At 57.4% G+C, this 15078-nt stretch overlaps 3 protein-coding genes across 7 annotated transcripts in view; 1 reads left to right on the top strand and 2 right to left on the bottom strand.

Moving 5' to 3' along the window:
* Positions 1-4319, top strand: part of Mfsd12 (major facilitator superfamily domain containing 12) — a 9542-nt gene extending 5223 nt beyond the window's left edge. Inside the window, exons 5-10 of one of the 2 annotated variants that reach the window (XM_008837032.3) lie at positions 777-869; positions 968-1060; positions 1790-1960; positions 2043-2137; positions 2621-2751; positions 2850-4319. In XM_008837032.3, coding sequence (XP_008835254.1) covers positions 777-869; positions 968-1060; positions 1790-1960; positions 2043-2137; positions 2621-2751; positions 2850-2872 — 606 coding nt within the window. In that variant the 3' untranslated portion in view covers positions 2873-4319. The remainder of the gene's footprint in view (positions 1-776; positions 870-967; positions 1061-1789; positions 1961-2042; positions 2138-2620; positions 2752-2849) is intronic. The other variant, XM_008837033.3, reaches the window with a different exon arrangement.
* CUNH19orf71 (chromosome unknown C19orf71 homolog) lies at positions 3334-7821 on the bottom strand. The gene is given in 5 exon segments (XM_029565363.1): positions 3334-3553; positions 4181-4306; positions 4371-4556; positions 4559-4614; positions 6166-7821. Coding segments are annotated over 5 exon segments (636 nt in total). The 5' UTR covers positions 6249-7821; the 3' UTR covers positions 3334-3368.
* Positions 7822-7908: 87 nt separating this feature from the next.
* Fzr1 (fizzy and cell division cycle 20 related 1) overlaps positions 7909-15078 on the bottom strand; it is a 15427-nt gene continuing 8257 nt past the window's right edge. The window contains exons 2-14 of one of the 4 annotated variants that reach the window (XM_029565360.1): positions 12816-13116; positions 12577-12702; positions 12422-12485; positions 12207-12334; positions 12005-12087; positions 11697-11880; positions 11229-11294; positions 10295-10397; positions 10023-10207; positions 9498-9731; positions 9163-9267; positions 8641-8733; positions 7909-8517 (exon numbers count right to left, since the gene is read on the bottom strand). In XM_029565360.1, the coding sequence (XP_029421220.1) occupies positions 8476-8517; positions 8641-8733; positions 9163-9267; positions 9498-9731; positions 10023-10207; positions 10295-10397; positions 11229-11294; positions 11697-11880; positions 12005-12087; positions 12207-12334; positions 12422-12485; positions 12577-12702; positions 12816-13103 (1701 nt within the window). In that variant the 5' untranslated portion in view covers positions 13104-13116 and the 3' untranslated portion in view covers positions 7909-8475. The remainder of the gene's footprint in view (positions 8518-8640; positions 8734-9162; positions 9268-9497; positions 9732-10022; positions 10208-10294; positions 10398-11228; positions 11295-11696; positions 11881-12004; positions 12088-12206; positions 12335-12421; positions 12486-12576; positions 12703-12815; positions 13117-15078) is intronic. The other 3 variants (XM_029565361.1, XM_008837031.2, XM_029565362.1) reach the window with 3 other exon arrangements.

Raw genomic sequence — 15078 nt, 5'->3', positions numbered from 1 at the left:
TTATTTTGATATATCACAGTGAAAGATTTATCGTCCTCTTTTTTTTTTTTTTTTTTTTTCAAAAAAAAAAAAAAAAAAAAAAAAAAAAAAAAGATACCTATTTTCTAATCCACACCAAAGACAGACATTACCAATTGATTATCCATTCACCACCCAGTCTAGACATTATTAATCAACTTTCTCTATTCAATATACTTACCTTTCTTTCCTGGGCAGCCATTACTAAATTGATCTTACATTCTACACCCAGGGCAGACAGTATTAATCAACTTTCTAGTCCACATCCAGGGTACACATACTTATCTCTATGCCATATCCTGGGCACACATTACTAATTGCTCCTCCCCTGCACTATACTAAAGACATACCAGTTGAAAGAACTTCCATTCCAAAACCTGGCTAGACATTACTAATGAACTTCGAATTCCACACCCATGGTACACAAACCTATATCTCTTTCTTCATACCCCAGACAGACATTACCAGTCAGTCTCCCATTTTACTCTCAGGACAGACATTATTAATCTTCCATTCCATAGGCAGAGTGGTGAACATTACTGATTTCCATTTTACACCTAGGGCAGCCATGACCAGTTGATTTTTTATTCCAGTCCCTGTGCAGCCATTACTAATCAGTCACAGATCACTACTCTCTTGGCCTGCTGAGCAGTCCTAACAAGTCAGTCAGTGTCCTCAACTAGGCCTCTGAGCCCCTCCTGGTGGTTGTTGAAGTCTCCCACTGACCCCTGGCTTGTCCCCTGCTGATCTGCCCACAGGTGGGCATGCTGTACATGACTACAAGGCTCATTGTGAACCTGTCTCAGACCTACATCGCCATGTATCTGACCTACTCCCTCAGCCTGCCCAAGGTGAGCCCAGTGGGGTAGGATAGCAGGGTTGAGATGGCAGCCCTATCCCACACCCCTGAGCCACCTCTGGAACCCCATTGCCCTCTCTCCCCCGACAGAAGTTCATCGCCACCATCCCCCTGGTGATGTACCTGAGCGGGTTTGTCTCTTCCTTCCTCATGAAGCCGATCAACAGGAGCATCGGGAGGAACGTGAGTGGACAGCTAGGGTGCAGGGCAGAGGTGGGGACCCCACTCACCCCAGACACACATGCCTGGGTGTCAGACTATAACCCAAGTTCTAGAACAGGGCAGCCAGGTTCTGAGGCCCTCAGGCCACAGAGTTCTGGAATTTTCCAGGCTGTCCCTTCCAGTAGCCTAGTGGCCTGTGGTGTTCGGAATGCCTACCCTGGGTGGAGAATGGAAGTGAATCTGTTTGCTTTGCATAGAAAAATGGGAAATTGACTAGTAATGTCTAACATGGTTAGAAGTGTCTGCCCTGCTTGTAGAAGATTGGCTAGTAATGTTTGACCAGGGTGTGGAAGGGAGAGTGACTAGTAATGCCTATTGGGGGTGTGGAACTTATTTGTTAGACTGCCTGTTGGGGTGTGGAATGGAAAATTGACTAGTAATGCCTGCCCTGGGTGTGGAATGGAAGGTTGATTCGTGATGTCTTAGAAGATTGATTAGTAATGCCTGTCAGGGTATGGAACAGATGATTTGTCATGACTGCCTATTGGGGTGTGGAATTTAAGATTGATAATGACTGCCCTGAGTGTGGAATGGAAGATTGACTGGTAATGTCTGCTCTGGGTGTGGAATAGCACACATATTAATGAAGCTTCTAATTTACCTGGCTGAGGACCCAACAGAGCCAGCATAGGGCTCAACGTGCCCGGTGATGTGGACCTAACAGGGCCGTGTCCTCTCCCTCCCTCACAGATGACCTACTTCACTGGACTGTTGGTGATCCTGGCCTTTGCAGCCTGGGTGGCCCTAGTAGATAAGATGGGTGTGTCTGTGTACGGGGCCGCTGTGCTGCTGGGTGCCGGCTGTGCCACCATCCTTGTCACCTCACTGGCCATGACAGCTGACCTCATTGGCCCCCACACGGTAGGGCTGGAAGGGAGACGCCTTGGGAGGCCGAGGACCAGATGTGCCCCACTGGGCACTGACCCTCTGCTGTGTCCCCCAGCACAGTGGAGCCTTCGTGTATGGTGCTATGAGCTTTTCCGATAAGGTGGCCAACGGGCTGGCGGTCATGGCTGTGCAGAGTCTGCATCCCTGCCCGTGAGTGTCCCACATTCACACTTTGACACACATTGCTTACTATGGGCAGTTTATTCATTCAACAAACACTGAGTCTCTAACAAATGTGCCTGGGCCACACTGGAGGGAAGCAGAGTCACTCAGGACCTCGAAACGTGTGGTCCAGATGCAGATGGACTGGCCTAGGACTTTACACAGGCTGGCCCTGTTCCCTGCCCTCACAGGGCAGTGATCACAGCCGTGCAAACGTCCTGGAGCAGAGGACACAGCCATGCAAAGATCCTGGGCAGGATAGCAGCCAGGAGTACCCTGTAGCTGGTGTGTGTGTGTGGGGGGGGGGTGCTAGTTCTCATGGGTGCCCTCTGGTGGCTACTGGAGAGGGACACAACTGCTGTAGGAGCTGGGGACCAGGTGGAGGAGGGAGGGGTTGGCTGGGATGGGAGTGGGAGGGGCTGTGGCTGGCCCCTCCATAGCCTGGCCACTCAGTCCATCTTCTGTCCACAGCTCAGAGCTGTGCTGCAGGGCCTGCGTGGGTTTCTACCACTGGGTGATGGTGGCCGTGACAGGTGGCGTGGGTGTGGCTGCGGCCCTGGCTCTGTCCAGCCTCTTCATCTGGCCCATCCGTCTGCGCACTCGTGAGTCTATGACCCTTACTGTGATCTGTCTGGGGACTGAGGCCAGGGTGCCATCTGGCACCCACCTCTTCCAACCCCACCACACTCCTTCCTTTCAGGGGACCCTGGGGATCGGCCATGACCTCCTTGACCACCCAAAGGAATGAAATGCACTTCATTGACGCATGTGGATGCTCGGCCCAGCAGGAGCTGCCCAGCAGGGGCACGGTCAACACAGGACAGTGCTGATGATTGGGGACGGGATACCTGGCCAAGCTTTCTAAGACCCAGGGGCCAGTGAGTGGCCTGGTTCAACTTCTGGGTCCCCATACCTCCAGATCCCAGGGACAGACACCTGTCTACAGTCAGGGTGAGGGCAGGTCCCCAGGCTTGTGGGTTCCCAGGGTATGGCCAGCGTCCATCGGGGACAGCCTGGCACAAGGCCCCACAGGAGACCAGGCCACCACGGGGCTGCGCCCCAGCCTAGTGGGCAGCAGGCTGCCTTGCGCTCTTACAGGAATAAAAAGCCACCAGTGGATGTAGACAGATGACTGTGGGCGTGTGTGCTGAGGGCCATGTGGGCCCCACGGGGAGGGGGTAGCATCAGACAAAGAGCCTGGTCTGCAGCAGGAGCTTTATCAGAGTGCGGGTGTGAAGGCCAGGGCTGGCTGCTGCCCAATAGCAGGGCAGTATGGCTCCAGGTCCCAGTGGTGGAAGTTCTGCGTGGTGTAGCGTGGCCGCTGTGGCGCAGACAAGTGAGCCACATAGTCAGACGCCTGCCAGGGCCAGTGGGGCTCTGCCCCGAATCGGTTCCTGTTGACCACTGGACACCCAGCCCCGGGTCAGTGGGTGATGCCAGTGTCCTGGGCTCTGCTGGCCAAGTGGGGGCCAGGCAGGACTTCTCGGGATGGGCAATGGCCAGAGGATGGGGCCTGTGCACCCGCCATGCCCACCTAAGGGGCCACACCCACTGGGCATGGAAGTGTGCCTGCCCTGAGCACTGTCCCTACTTATTGTCAGCCTTGTCCTGTCCCCCCGCCCATTTTCTGTCCCCTCTGTCCCCCTTTTTTCTTTCTCTTATTGAGACAGGGTTTCACTTTGTAGCCCAGGATGGCCTGGAAGTGGCTATGTAACCGACTAGCCTCAAAATACCTATGTAGCCCAGACTAGCCTCCAATCCACAAAGATCCACCTGACTGAGGTTCCCGCATCCCAGCCTTACCCTTGTTTTCTACGTCCCTGTCCCCTGCCACTCGTCTGTCCTCCATCTGCTCCCCGCATCCTGTCCCCACGGTTTCCCCAGGTCCCATCCTGTGCTGTCCTCCTGCCCATCCCTCCATTCTCAGCTGTCCTTTACTCTGTCAGACTCTCCATCTTCCTGTCCTTTGTCCCTGTCTCCTGTCCCCCACCCTTGTCCATCTGTCCTGCATCCCTCCCTACCCCTGCTCACTGTACTCCTTGCCGAGGATAGACCTGTCCCTCCATAGCGTACTCCCCCACCATGTGTTGGGACTGTGGTACTGCACAGGGACCACGGGCTCATGGATGGTCGCTTCTCCTAGGTGCTGGGTGGATCCTGAGGGGAGGTTGTGGTCAGCACAGGCGGGTGGTGGCCAGGGCTGGGCCAGGGTGACACTCACCTGGCGGTAGACCATGCTGGCGATGCTGGAAGCAGCTGAGCCATTGAGCATGGGGCTTGCGGTGTGGACTGTGCGGTGACGGTGACCTCAGCAGTGTGAACCAGGTCTCTTGTGGGTCATCTGTGGTCAGGCTGGTGTAGCACAGCTGGCCGGCTGCATTGTGGCCCATGGGTGTGTACTTCCAGCCGTAGCCTGACTGATAGCTGGTGCCCAGCGGTGCCCCTCCAGGGACAGGTAGTCATCGCTGGCAACGGGATGGGACTGAGCAGGAGGCCCTGTTGCTCCCTGCCTCAGTTTCCCCATCTTGAGGATGAGCTCTTCACAAAGACGTTGTGGTCATCCCTTCTCTGCCGAGTGTCCCCACCTTCAGCTTTAAGCTTTGTCTTTAAGACATGTAGCTCACACTGGGCCTCTAGCCGTTATGTAGCTGAGGAACCCTGCTCAGGCTTTTCTTTAGGGTTCTGAGACAGGGTCTCACCGTGTAGCCCCAACTGGTCTGTGATTTACTATGTAGACCAGGCTGGCTTCAGAGATCCTCCGGCCTCTGCCTCTGAGTGTCTGGGTGACAGGTCAGAGTCACCATGCCTGGCTAAAGTGTTCTTTTGCTTGGAGATAGGACAGGGAGGGTGTTGGGGAACCCTGCTGTTAAGGTCGGCTCCTTTCTCAGTAGGGGCTTCCTGCCTGACTTACCTGAAAGTGCCGCCAAGCTTGGATGCTTGGCCTCATTTAAAACATGACCTTGGCATAGTTACCTGGAGTAAAAACTGCCCCCAGGTTTTTGCTATATGATAATTAGGCATTGCCCGGTAGTCGATGATAGGCTCCCCCCACCACATGTAAATATAGCATACTATGAGCGCCGATCAGCTGAGGCTTTGGCTGCTGCCTCCACACTATATTTTCCCTGACCCCCACTGAATAAACTGTATCCCTGAACCTGCCTCCCCAGAAGGGCTTTCTTCCGTCAGTGCTCACTGGCCATCCTGACCCCGTTCATCACTTCTGCTCCCTTTGTCGTCGTGGAGCGGTGGCCAACGACCCACGAGGGAAGGGAGAGACCCCACAGGAGGGGCCCAGGCTGGGGACTGCAGGAACAAGACCTGGGGTACAGGGATCTGCAGGCTGCTGATGAGTAAGTATCCCCTCTACACCTCAAAAACCAAGCCTGGGGCTGCGGGAGCTGCCAGCCAAATCTTGACCTTGGGTTCACCTCAGGACCACAAACAGCAAAGCCCAAACAAGGTCTGTGAAGTAGAGGGCTCTGCTGCTCTGTGCGCTAATGATGCACGTCTGTCACCCCAGCACTCAGGAACCGAGTTAGGGGGATCACTGTGAGTTTAAGAGCAGCCTGAGCTACCCTATCTCAAAACAAAAGCTGGGGGTCACACAACTGTCAGCCCAGCAGTGGGGAGGTGGAGACAGGAGGATCAGTTCGGGGTCATCCTGGGCTACACAGTAAACAGAAAAACTCCTGCCCAAGGAGACTCTGGATTGCCTGGTACCCCTCAAGGATGCCAGGGGACCCAGCCCTGCACCCTCATGACCACTTTTGCCCACCAGCATTTGAATGTTGAGTCCATTTGTTTCTGACCCCAAGGACTGCAGACTGGGGACTTGACTTCTGGGTGTGGGGAAGGGGTCTCTGGACCAAGGGTTGGGTGCTTGGGATGCAGGGAGATGGGGTCACACAAATCCCACTTTGAAGCATGGGCAGGATTCCCACCAGGTCCCAGTACACTGGCAAAGGAGGCTCTTCCTGGGAGGGGACACCCCAAACTCCTGGGTGGGGATCCACCTGTAGAGAGGACGGGGAAAGTGGAGTCCGAGGGTTCTTGAGGGGACGTGGCGCCAGGCAGCCTCCCGCCTCAGGTTCTCCATGACTGCCTCTGTGTTCCTAGACTCTGGTCACCAGGGCTGTAGGGCCACTGTTGACAGGGACAAAGGTGTCCTAGCAATGAGGAGGTGGGCAGCTCTGGTCCTCATGACCTCATCTCCCTCTCTGGTGTGAGGCTGGAACCACCAGGGCCAAGGTGAACCTCAGCTTCCCTGCCCATCCACACAAGAGTACTACTCAGCCCTGAACAGAAGTGGGGCCTCTACACACTCCAAGGCATGGAGGGGACCTTGGGGACATCACATTGAGACACAAGGAGCCACAGAGTGGGGCTCCATGAGAGGAAATGACAAGCCAGAGATGGGAAGTGGATGCTGCGGCTGGGGAGGGGGCAGGGGCTTCTCTTTGCTGATGGAATGTTCTGGGATTAGTGGTAATTTTGGATAACTTAAGATATGGGAGCCACTGGTCTGCTTGCTTTATGACAGTACATTGCACACTGCAAAGCTTACCACAATAAAGAAATGTCAACATATCCAAACCCCAAAGGGCTCTGTGTATTGCTCTCACTGGTTTGCACCCAGGAGTGGCCTGGATCCCACAGACCACTTGTGCTTGGGGCTGAAGCCCATCTCACTTGGATCCTCCTGGTCCTGTCTCAGCTGGTACATACCGCCACCTGCCCTGTCTCCTGCCCTCTACAAACCCAACACGCCGGCTGCCTTTGCACAACCTCAATCCTATCACATTTCCTCTGGCCAGCCAGACTTCCTCCTCAGCCACCCTTCTGCCTGCCTGTCTGCTGCTCTGGAAGATTCTATAGTCCTGGAGTCCTGAGCCCTGAGCCCTGTCCCTTCTCCCTCTATACCCCACAACCCCAGCCTCCCCTTTGGGACCCATGGAAATACACACTGTATCCTGCAAGGCCCACAGTGTCATGTGACGCCCCCACCAGCTCACCATGTAAAAAGAGACTGGGTTGACCTGGACCCCCCAGAGCGAAGTTGGGGTTTCCAGAGGGGACTCCCAGATAGCTGCCCTTGCCCCACACAAGCTGCCACCTCAGTGACAGCAACATCGGTGTCCAAGTGGCCAGCAGGCCACTCTGTCCAGGGCAGGTGTGCCCACAGGGCCTCCTGAACCCACACCAGGGGTATCACCCCTCAGATGCAAACTGCACTCTGTCTTTCGTCTTAGACCTCTGGCCTGGGCAGGAGATGGTCATGAGGGGGCCCCTGAAGGGCACTGTAAAGCCAGCAACAGCCTGAGGGTTCTGAGTGGTTTTTTTTTTTTTTTTTGAGGCCTGTTTGAGGAAGGTTCTTATTAGGCCAGGCTAGACTCCAACTCCTTATGTAGCTGAAGATGACCCAGAACCCCTGATCCTCCTGCCTCCACCTCCTGAGTGCTGGGATGATGGGCACGCACCGTAACACACAGTTTATGTGATACTGGGTATTAACCCAGGGCTCAGTGCATACTGGGCAAGTGCTCTACCCACTTAGCTATAAGCGCTTTATCAATTGAGTCCAAAGCACTCTGCCTACTGAGCTGCGCCGGCCTGGACAGAGCTTTTCTAAGAATAGAATGTCTGACAGATGTTAAGGTCCTGACCCATGTGGCCGACAACCCTGTGGTAGCCCATGTCTCCAAGGCTGGGTCAGCACCGCTGGGACCCGCTGACCCAGCAACAAAACAACAGACAGATCCAGAGGCGTCACAAATACATATATACACACATGCACACACCACGGGCTGTGGCCACCACACTGGGGACCCACAGTGTCCCCGTGGTATGGAGGGACAGCAGAGACAGGATCTGAAGTCAGGGAGGCCCGGGAAGCTTCCAGAAGACCAGGATGAGGTGGATGAGGCGGACGAGACTGCCAGCTGGGGGGGGGACACTCAGGAGAAGGGGCTGCAGGAGGTGTACACAGGACATGGGTTGGTGGGGACCTCTGTGACCGATTGTGGGGTGAGAGCCTGTGTCCCTGCCAGCACCTCCCGGGATGTCCAGCACTGGTGACACTGGGTCTCGAGCCACCTGCTCAGCTGTGCGTCTGATGCGGCTTGGGCAGTGGTGACAGGGAGGTGACAGGTGTCCATCTGAGTGCCAAGGGTCCCTGTGTCCCCTGTCCCACACAGCAGCTCCATAGCGCTCAAGGCGTTTAATGAGACTCAGGGCTCTGGCCTGGTTCCCGTCCCCGCCTGGTGCCTCTGGGGACAGCGGGGACAGCTCGGTGTTGCCCAGTGGGGCTGTGTCCTGCCGTGGTTCTACCGGATCCGTGTGAACAGGTTCAGCACTGACACGGATTCCTGGGGACAGGGGACCCAAGGGGCTATGAGCCATTGACAACTGGGGTGGTGGGAGGGGACAACAAGACAAGGGTACAGGGGTCATTTGGGCATGGGAAGGGGATGTACTGCCCCCAACGGTACCTTTGTGGAGCGCGTTTTGCTGAAGACGTTCCAGAACCTCAGGGTCTCATCCCCAGCCCCAGTGACGATGGCCTCTCCATCAGGGGACATGGCCTGCAGGGGACAGGGAGGCCTGACAGGCCTGTGGCCGCAGGAACCACAGTGGAAGCAGGTGGGGTGCAAGGGAAGGGGTGCCCACCAGGGAACAGCAGGCCCTAGCCAAGTGCACAGGACATAGGGGACACACACTTGCACGGTGGCCCTGGGAACTCTCCTGGGCTCCTGCACATGGCAGTCTAGCTCAGCAGATGTTAAGGCTTTGCTGGACAGAGGCCATGTGCAGCAAGGGCCCAGAACAGGGTCCAGCAGAATCCTGGGGTGGGGACTGGTCAGCTGGTATGTTACTGACCACAATAGGGTGGACAGACCGAGAGCCTGGTGCCTTGTTGGCTGGGGACAGGGCTTTGACTTCCTGTGCCCTTCCTGTGCCACAAACCCAAGGTGGCCACAGACCTCAGGTGATCGGCAGCAGCTGGCACTCACCAGGTAGAGGACTCGGTAGGAGTGGCCGGTGAGCTTGGCCACCTGCGTGAGGGACGGGTACTTCCACACCAGGATCTGGTTCTGTGAGTAGCCATGTGTGCTCACCTGCGTGGGGAGTTAGGGATCAGGAATGCGGTGTGGAGACCTCATGTCACACATCCCCAGGGGGAAATGGGACAGGGCTGGGCACCGCCTCTATCCCAGCTCAGCATGAGTTTGTTGCTGAACCCAGTGATGCTTTGAGGGGTGCAGGGCTGTGTCATCCCTGCTCCCTGTGGGTTCAGCGATGCTGTGGACCAGGCTGGCCAGTCCCCCCGAATGTACTCCTTGCTCACCAACTCATTGGCGTGCTTAGACCAGGCTAGATTGCACACTTGTGAGCCTGTGTCGATGCACTGCAGCGGCTGGCCTGTCAGAGTGTTCCAGAAGCGGATGCAGCGGTCGGCTGTGCCACCACCTGATGCCAGCAGCCCGTGCTGGTGCGGAGACCAGGCAATGGCCTTCACAGCTGCCAGGTGCTCCGTGTACTGCTGCACGGGACTCAGGCTTGAGTGGTTCCAAACCAGGAGCTATGGGGACACGAGGCTTGATGGGGCCACCAGGGACGCAAGATGTGCCCCCAGACCAACCTTAGGCACATGGGCAGCACACCCTTAGGCCAGGAACACAAGCCACGAACCCCTCAAGATTACCCAGGGGGCATGAGCTGCTCCCACTGGAATCTAACCCTGGAGGAGAAGAGAGCTGTGCACCCCCATGCTAGGCCCCTCTTTTGGTGACCCCAGGGATACTCTTGCCCCAGCTCTGGAGTGCGTGTGGCTGGGCATTAGGGATGGGCCCACTTCAGGCCCAGGCTGTACCTTGTTGTCGTTGCCCCCTGAGGCCAGCAGCTGATGGTCTGTGGACCACTTGAGGCCACACACCTCCTGCCGGTGGCCCTGCAGCCTGCGCTCTGACTGCAGAGGCGGCGTTCGAATGTCCCGCTGCAGGATCATGCGGTCGCGGCTGCCAGACGACAGCTGATCTGCGTTCCAGGCCAGCGCCCCTGTGGGGTGACATGAGGTGACAGAGGGTGAGCCTCCTCTTGGACTGTGGCTGTGGACCCACAGGAGCGGCCCAGCTAAGTCCTCACCCACGCGCGCCGTGTGGCCTTCCAGAACTAACAGCTTCTTCCCAGCGGCTGCATCCCAGATCTGCACAAAGCCTTTATGTGTGCCGACTGCGACCAGGTTCCCCTGGAGGATACGGTGACCAGGTGGACGTTAGGGAGGCACAGGTGTGAGGATACCCGGTTTGTCTCCCACCAGGGACCCAGGGTGGCCTCAGTCTAGTGTTCTCTGATACAGGGGCTCACTCCATAGCCCATGCTAGCCCTAAATTCACGCTGTAGCCCATGCAGACCTCAAGTTCGTGGTAATGCTCCTGCCTTGGCTCCTGGAGTGCTGGGATTAAAGGTAGGAGCCGAGTGTGTCTTGCCGAGTGGGACTCACTAGGTGGACCAGGCTGGCCTTGAATTCACAGAGATCTACCTGCCTCTGCCTCCGAGTTCCGGGATCAGAGTTCTGGGATCAAAGGCATGCACCACCATGCCCGGCCAATTGTATTTATTTTTATCTTATGTGTCTGAATGCTCTACCTGCATATGTTATATGTATGCAATGCCTGTGGAGGGCATCAGATTGTGAGCTGTCATGTGGGTTGCTGGGAACTGAACCCAAGCCCTCTGTCCAACTCCTCCTGTTCTCCCTTGAAACTGTGACGTGCCCAGTGCTTTCCAGGTAGCTGTGGCTTCTCACCACTCTCCAGCAGAGCTTTAACCCCCGAACTCAGAGACAGAGACAGTGGGTCTCTGTGAGATCAAGATCAGCCTGGGCTACATAGTGAGTGCCAGGCTGGCCGGGGCTACAGCGAGACTGTTTCAAAAAAAAATCCAAAAACAAAAACGAAACGAAACCACCCCAACTCCTTGAAGGTCACAGGGGATCCTGGCAGAGGGAGCCCCAGGGTGGGCCGTCCTTCCTGTTCTGAAGACACAGGTGAACCCTAGGTCTGCCCTCCGCACTCACCCTCTCAGACCAGCCCACCGAGGTCACAGAGTCCCCTTCCACAGAGAGGTCGCAGAGCCGGGTCACCTGGGGGCAGCAGGTCAGTCAGGTGACAGGTCCTCAGACCCAAGGGCCCGTGGTTATTATCCCGTTAGTGATTGCTCAGCCCACGGTGCGTAGGACTGGCACTGGGGCGGCTCTTGATTCAGGGAGAAGGTGGATAGCGTGGAGGGGGTATGGTGTGGTAGGGAGAGTGTCGGGGGGTATGGTGGGAATGGGGTCTGGGGATGGGGTGGAGGGTGTGGCAGGGAGAGTGTGGTCTGTGAGCAGGCTGCCCTCCTCTCCTACCTAGAAGTCAGCCCTGCAGGTGGCACTTGACTGACACCAGGGGCACAAGTCAAACCCCCAAGGGAGGACACAGTGGTTAGCGTGCATGTGTGTGTGTGTGTGTGAGAGAGAGATAGGGTCCCAGCTGGCACAGGTGCCCACCTGGCTGGTGCAGGCGCTCCACAGGTAGACACAGGTGCCTAGCCCCACACTGAGCACGTTGAGGGAGGACCAGTCCACCAAATTGAGGTAGAAGTCATCCTGCAGCTCGGGGGCGTCCAACACCTTGAAGGGGATCTTGGAGATCTTCCGTGTGGGCTTCCGGGGGGATCGCAGCAGCTTCTGACTGCAGGGAGTGGGGAGACACAGCTGAGTGCGCTGCACCCTGCCCCACCAGGAGCCCCGCCCACCAGGAGCCCCGCCCACCAGGAGCCCCGCCCCCGGCTCGCCCTGCAGGCCCTGCCCCTCACCTCTTGTTGCTGACCGGGGACAGGGAGTATGGGGACACATCGTTGCCATCATCGGGGCTGGCACGCTTGGTGCTGAGGGAATACTGCGGACAGCATGCCATACTGAGCCGGAACGACCCCTGGCCTGCCCCCCAGGCTCCCAGGCTGCCCACCTCAGCCCTCCCCGTCACCAGGCTGCCCCACCCCCGCGTCCCACGCTCACCGAGAACAGGCCCTTGTGCTCCGGCGTGGACGGCTGCAGCCGCCGGTCCTCCGTCTGTGGGTCCTGCACCTTCTCGATGCCAGCGCCCAGCAGCTCATTCTTCAGCAGGGCAGAGTAGGCCAGGCCGTCTGCGGGAGGAAGGGCAGGAGAGTTGTGGGCGGGGCCAAGGCTGGGAGAGGCGGTGGGTGGGGCCTGGGCGGGCGGGGCCGCCTCACCTTTGCCATTGTCCGAGGTGGCATCCTTGGCCTTGCGGTTCTGGCTGGGGGACTTGTCATTCTCCTGTGGGAGGGGTCACGGCCGCAGGGGTCATTGCAGGGTCACATGAGTTCCCCGCCTTCACCTCCCACCCCATGCCCACCCAGTGGCTCACATTGATCCTGTGGAAGTTGACACTCCAGTTGGCCCCAGCCCGAGATGGGATAAAACGGTCCCCATGCTTGCTGGGAGAGGACACAGGGGAGTTGGCCGGGGTCAGCGTCCTGCGCATCTCCGACACCTAGGGAGGGACTGTGTCACTCAGTGATGGACAGGGGATGGACGGGGTGATGGAGTGGGGGATGGGGTAGCGGACAGGTTGACAGAGGAGGAAGGACAGATGGGGTGACAGACCAGATGGGATGATGGACCAGGATGATGGACCAGGGATGGAGTCTGATGGGCAGCCCAAGGGTCCGTACAACCCGGGGAGGTGACCCAGCCCTCAGTCACTAACACTGGGCACCGTGTTCTCATTCTGGATGACAATCTGCCGCAGGAGCCTTCGCTCGTAGTCCTGGTCCATGGCAGGGGGTCAGCGGGATCAGCGGGATCAGCGGGATCGGCGGGGTCGGCGGGGCTGCGGGTCAGCAGTGTCAGCGAGGTCAGCAGGGCTGTGGGTGCAGCTGCACCCCAGGCCATGCAGAATGCCACACTGGAGAGGGACAAACTGGGCTTTTAAATTTTAAAATTTTTGCAGCAAGATCACATGTAGTCCTGGCTGACCTCCACTTTGTATACAGCTGAGGGTGACAAGCCCTCAGGCCCCTCAGAACCAGGACCACAGGACTCAAGAGCAAGGAAGCCCTGGCTCAGGGCCCCTCAGCCTGGGAAGGAGGGAGCAATGTGTTCAGCGCCCAGTGCTGGCAGGCACATGCAGTCAGGGCCAAACCCTGAGTGCAGGCTGGGGACAATAGTCTCCATCAGCCACTGGAGCAGCTGTGTGCCAGCTGAGCCTGGCCAAGAGCTGCAAGGAGGCTGCAAAGGCAGTGGCCCAACAGCTGAGGCAGGAAGGGGCATGGCCAGGCTTGGTGCTCAAGGATCACTGGCTTTTGAAAATAAAGTTTTATTGGCACAAGGCTCACGGTCTATATGGCAGTCGGTGGGCAGGAGAGAGGATAGCCAGCCCCCTCCCCGACCCCAGCCAAGAAAGTTTCTCCTGCTGAAACCTCACAGATACCAGCTCCAGGTCTGTTGTCCCACCCTCACACCCCACACCCCAAAGCCCTCTCCCTGTCCACACAAGGCCAAAGACACTGAATACAGAGACAGGCAAAAGCATCCCTCTCCAGAATATTCCACCTTCACAAGCTGAAGTTCTCCTGTTCAACACCAACACCCCAGCCCTTCCTAGACCCTGGCACCCTCTTGGGTCCCAGTCCCTCAAACAGTTGAAGGTTACCATGGGACCCAGGAATCCACTCCCAGTGTCAGAGAGACAGACGGTGTACACATAGACCCTTCACAGATGAGGGGCCACCAGTGAATGGGTAGGAACAGACTGTCCACGCATCAGAGTATCATGCAGCAAGGCTCTGACACAGGGAGACCACACAAAAAACCACAGTGTGGGGCTCCATGATGGGAAACATCCAGACAGGGGACGTAGAGGAGAGGAAATACTACCCATTTTGAGCCAGGCTCTCACTCTGTAGCCTGGGCTAGCCAGGAACTCACGATCCTCCTGTCTCAGCCTTCCAGGGGCTATGATTTCAGGAGGGTTAGGAGTTCAAGTTCATCCTCAGGCATGTAGCAAATGGGAGGCTGGCCTGCCTGAGTGAGCCCATGCAAACCACAGGCCACAAAACAAGGACCAGGTAGTGATGGGCCCAGGAGCCACACAGAGGTGTCATGTGGTTGCTCTGTGAGAACCCAGGCAGGCTGGATCTGGGCAGGAGAGGCTGGAAGCCTTTGCTGCTCCTTGTGTGCTTGCCCCAGGAATGTCTTAGCTGCTCAAAAAAGCCAGGGGGCCAAGGAAGGGCCTGGTGACTTGTGTGTGGTGCTGTGTTCTACGAGGTCCTAGAGTCACCACAGTGAAATGGTGGGACACATTCAGAAAGTGCAATTAAAAAAAAACAGAGAACCATATACAAGGGTCCCAGGAGGCGGAAGCTGAGTGTGAATCCAGCCCAGCCACAGACCAGTGCTGGGAGCTGTCCAGGCCGCTGTCCCAGGTCTGGTGGGGTGGGCCTGCCCCCACCTCTGCCTGCCCCTGTGGGTGATGCCTCAGTTCTTCTGAGGTTAAGGCAGGGCTCTGCTTGCTCTGTGGTCCCCAGTAAAGCCCAGCTGGCATCTCCCCTCTGCCTTGCTCCCCTGGCACTGGGCACAACCCTGACCCCTGGCCCACCTGGTCCCCTACCCTCCTGACCCCAGTCTGGCCTGTCTTCCAGCTGCCCCTGCCTTATTTCAACCTCGGGAGCTCTAGGTCCCTCCAATGTACCCCGGGGGGCCCTGCCCTGGTACACTCCAGGGTGCTGTGGTTGGGGGCCTCCAGGCTTGCAGGTGGTGAAAGTCCTCCTCTGCACCCTGTAACAGCCCAGCCAGTCCAGTGCGGCAACCACAGGGCCATGTGATGCCACAAGGCTAATGGTGAGGCTGATGCAAGCTTGGGGGGGGG

Source organism: Nannospalax galili, unplaced genomic scaffold, assembly GCF_000622305.1.
Source record: "Nannospalax galili isolate Female #2095 unplaced genomic scaffold, S.galili_v1.0 scaffold77, whole genome shotgun sequence".
Lineage (NCBI taxonomy): Eukaryota > Metazoa > Chordata > Mammalia > Rodentia > Spalacidae > Nannospalax > Nannospalax galili.
Note: the sequence above shows the minus strand (reverse complement) of the source record. Positions and strands in the feature narration are given on the sequence as shown.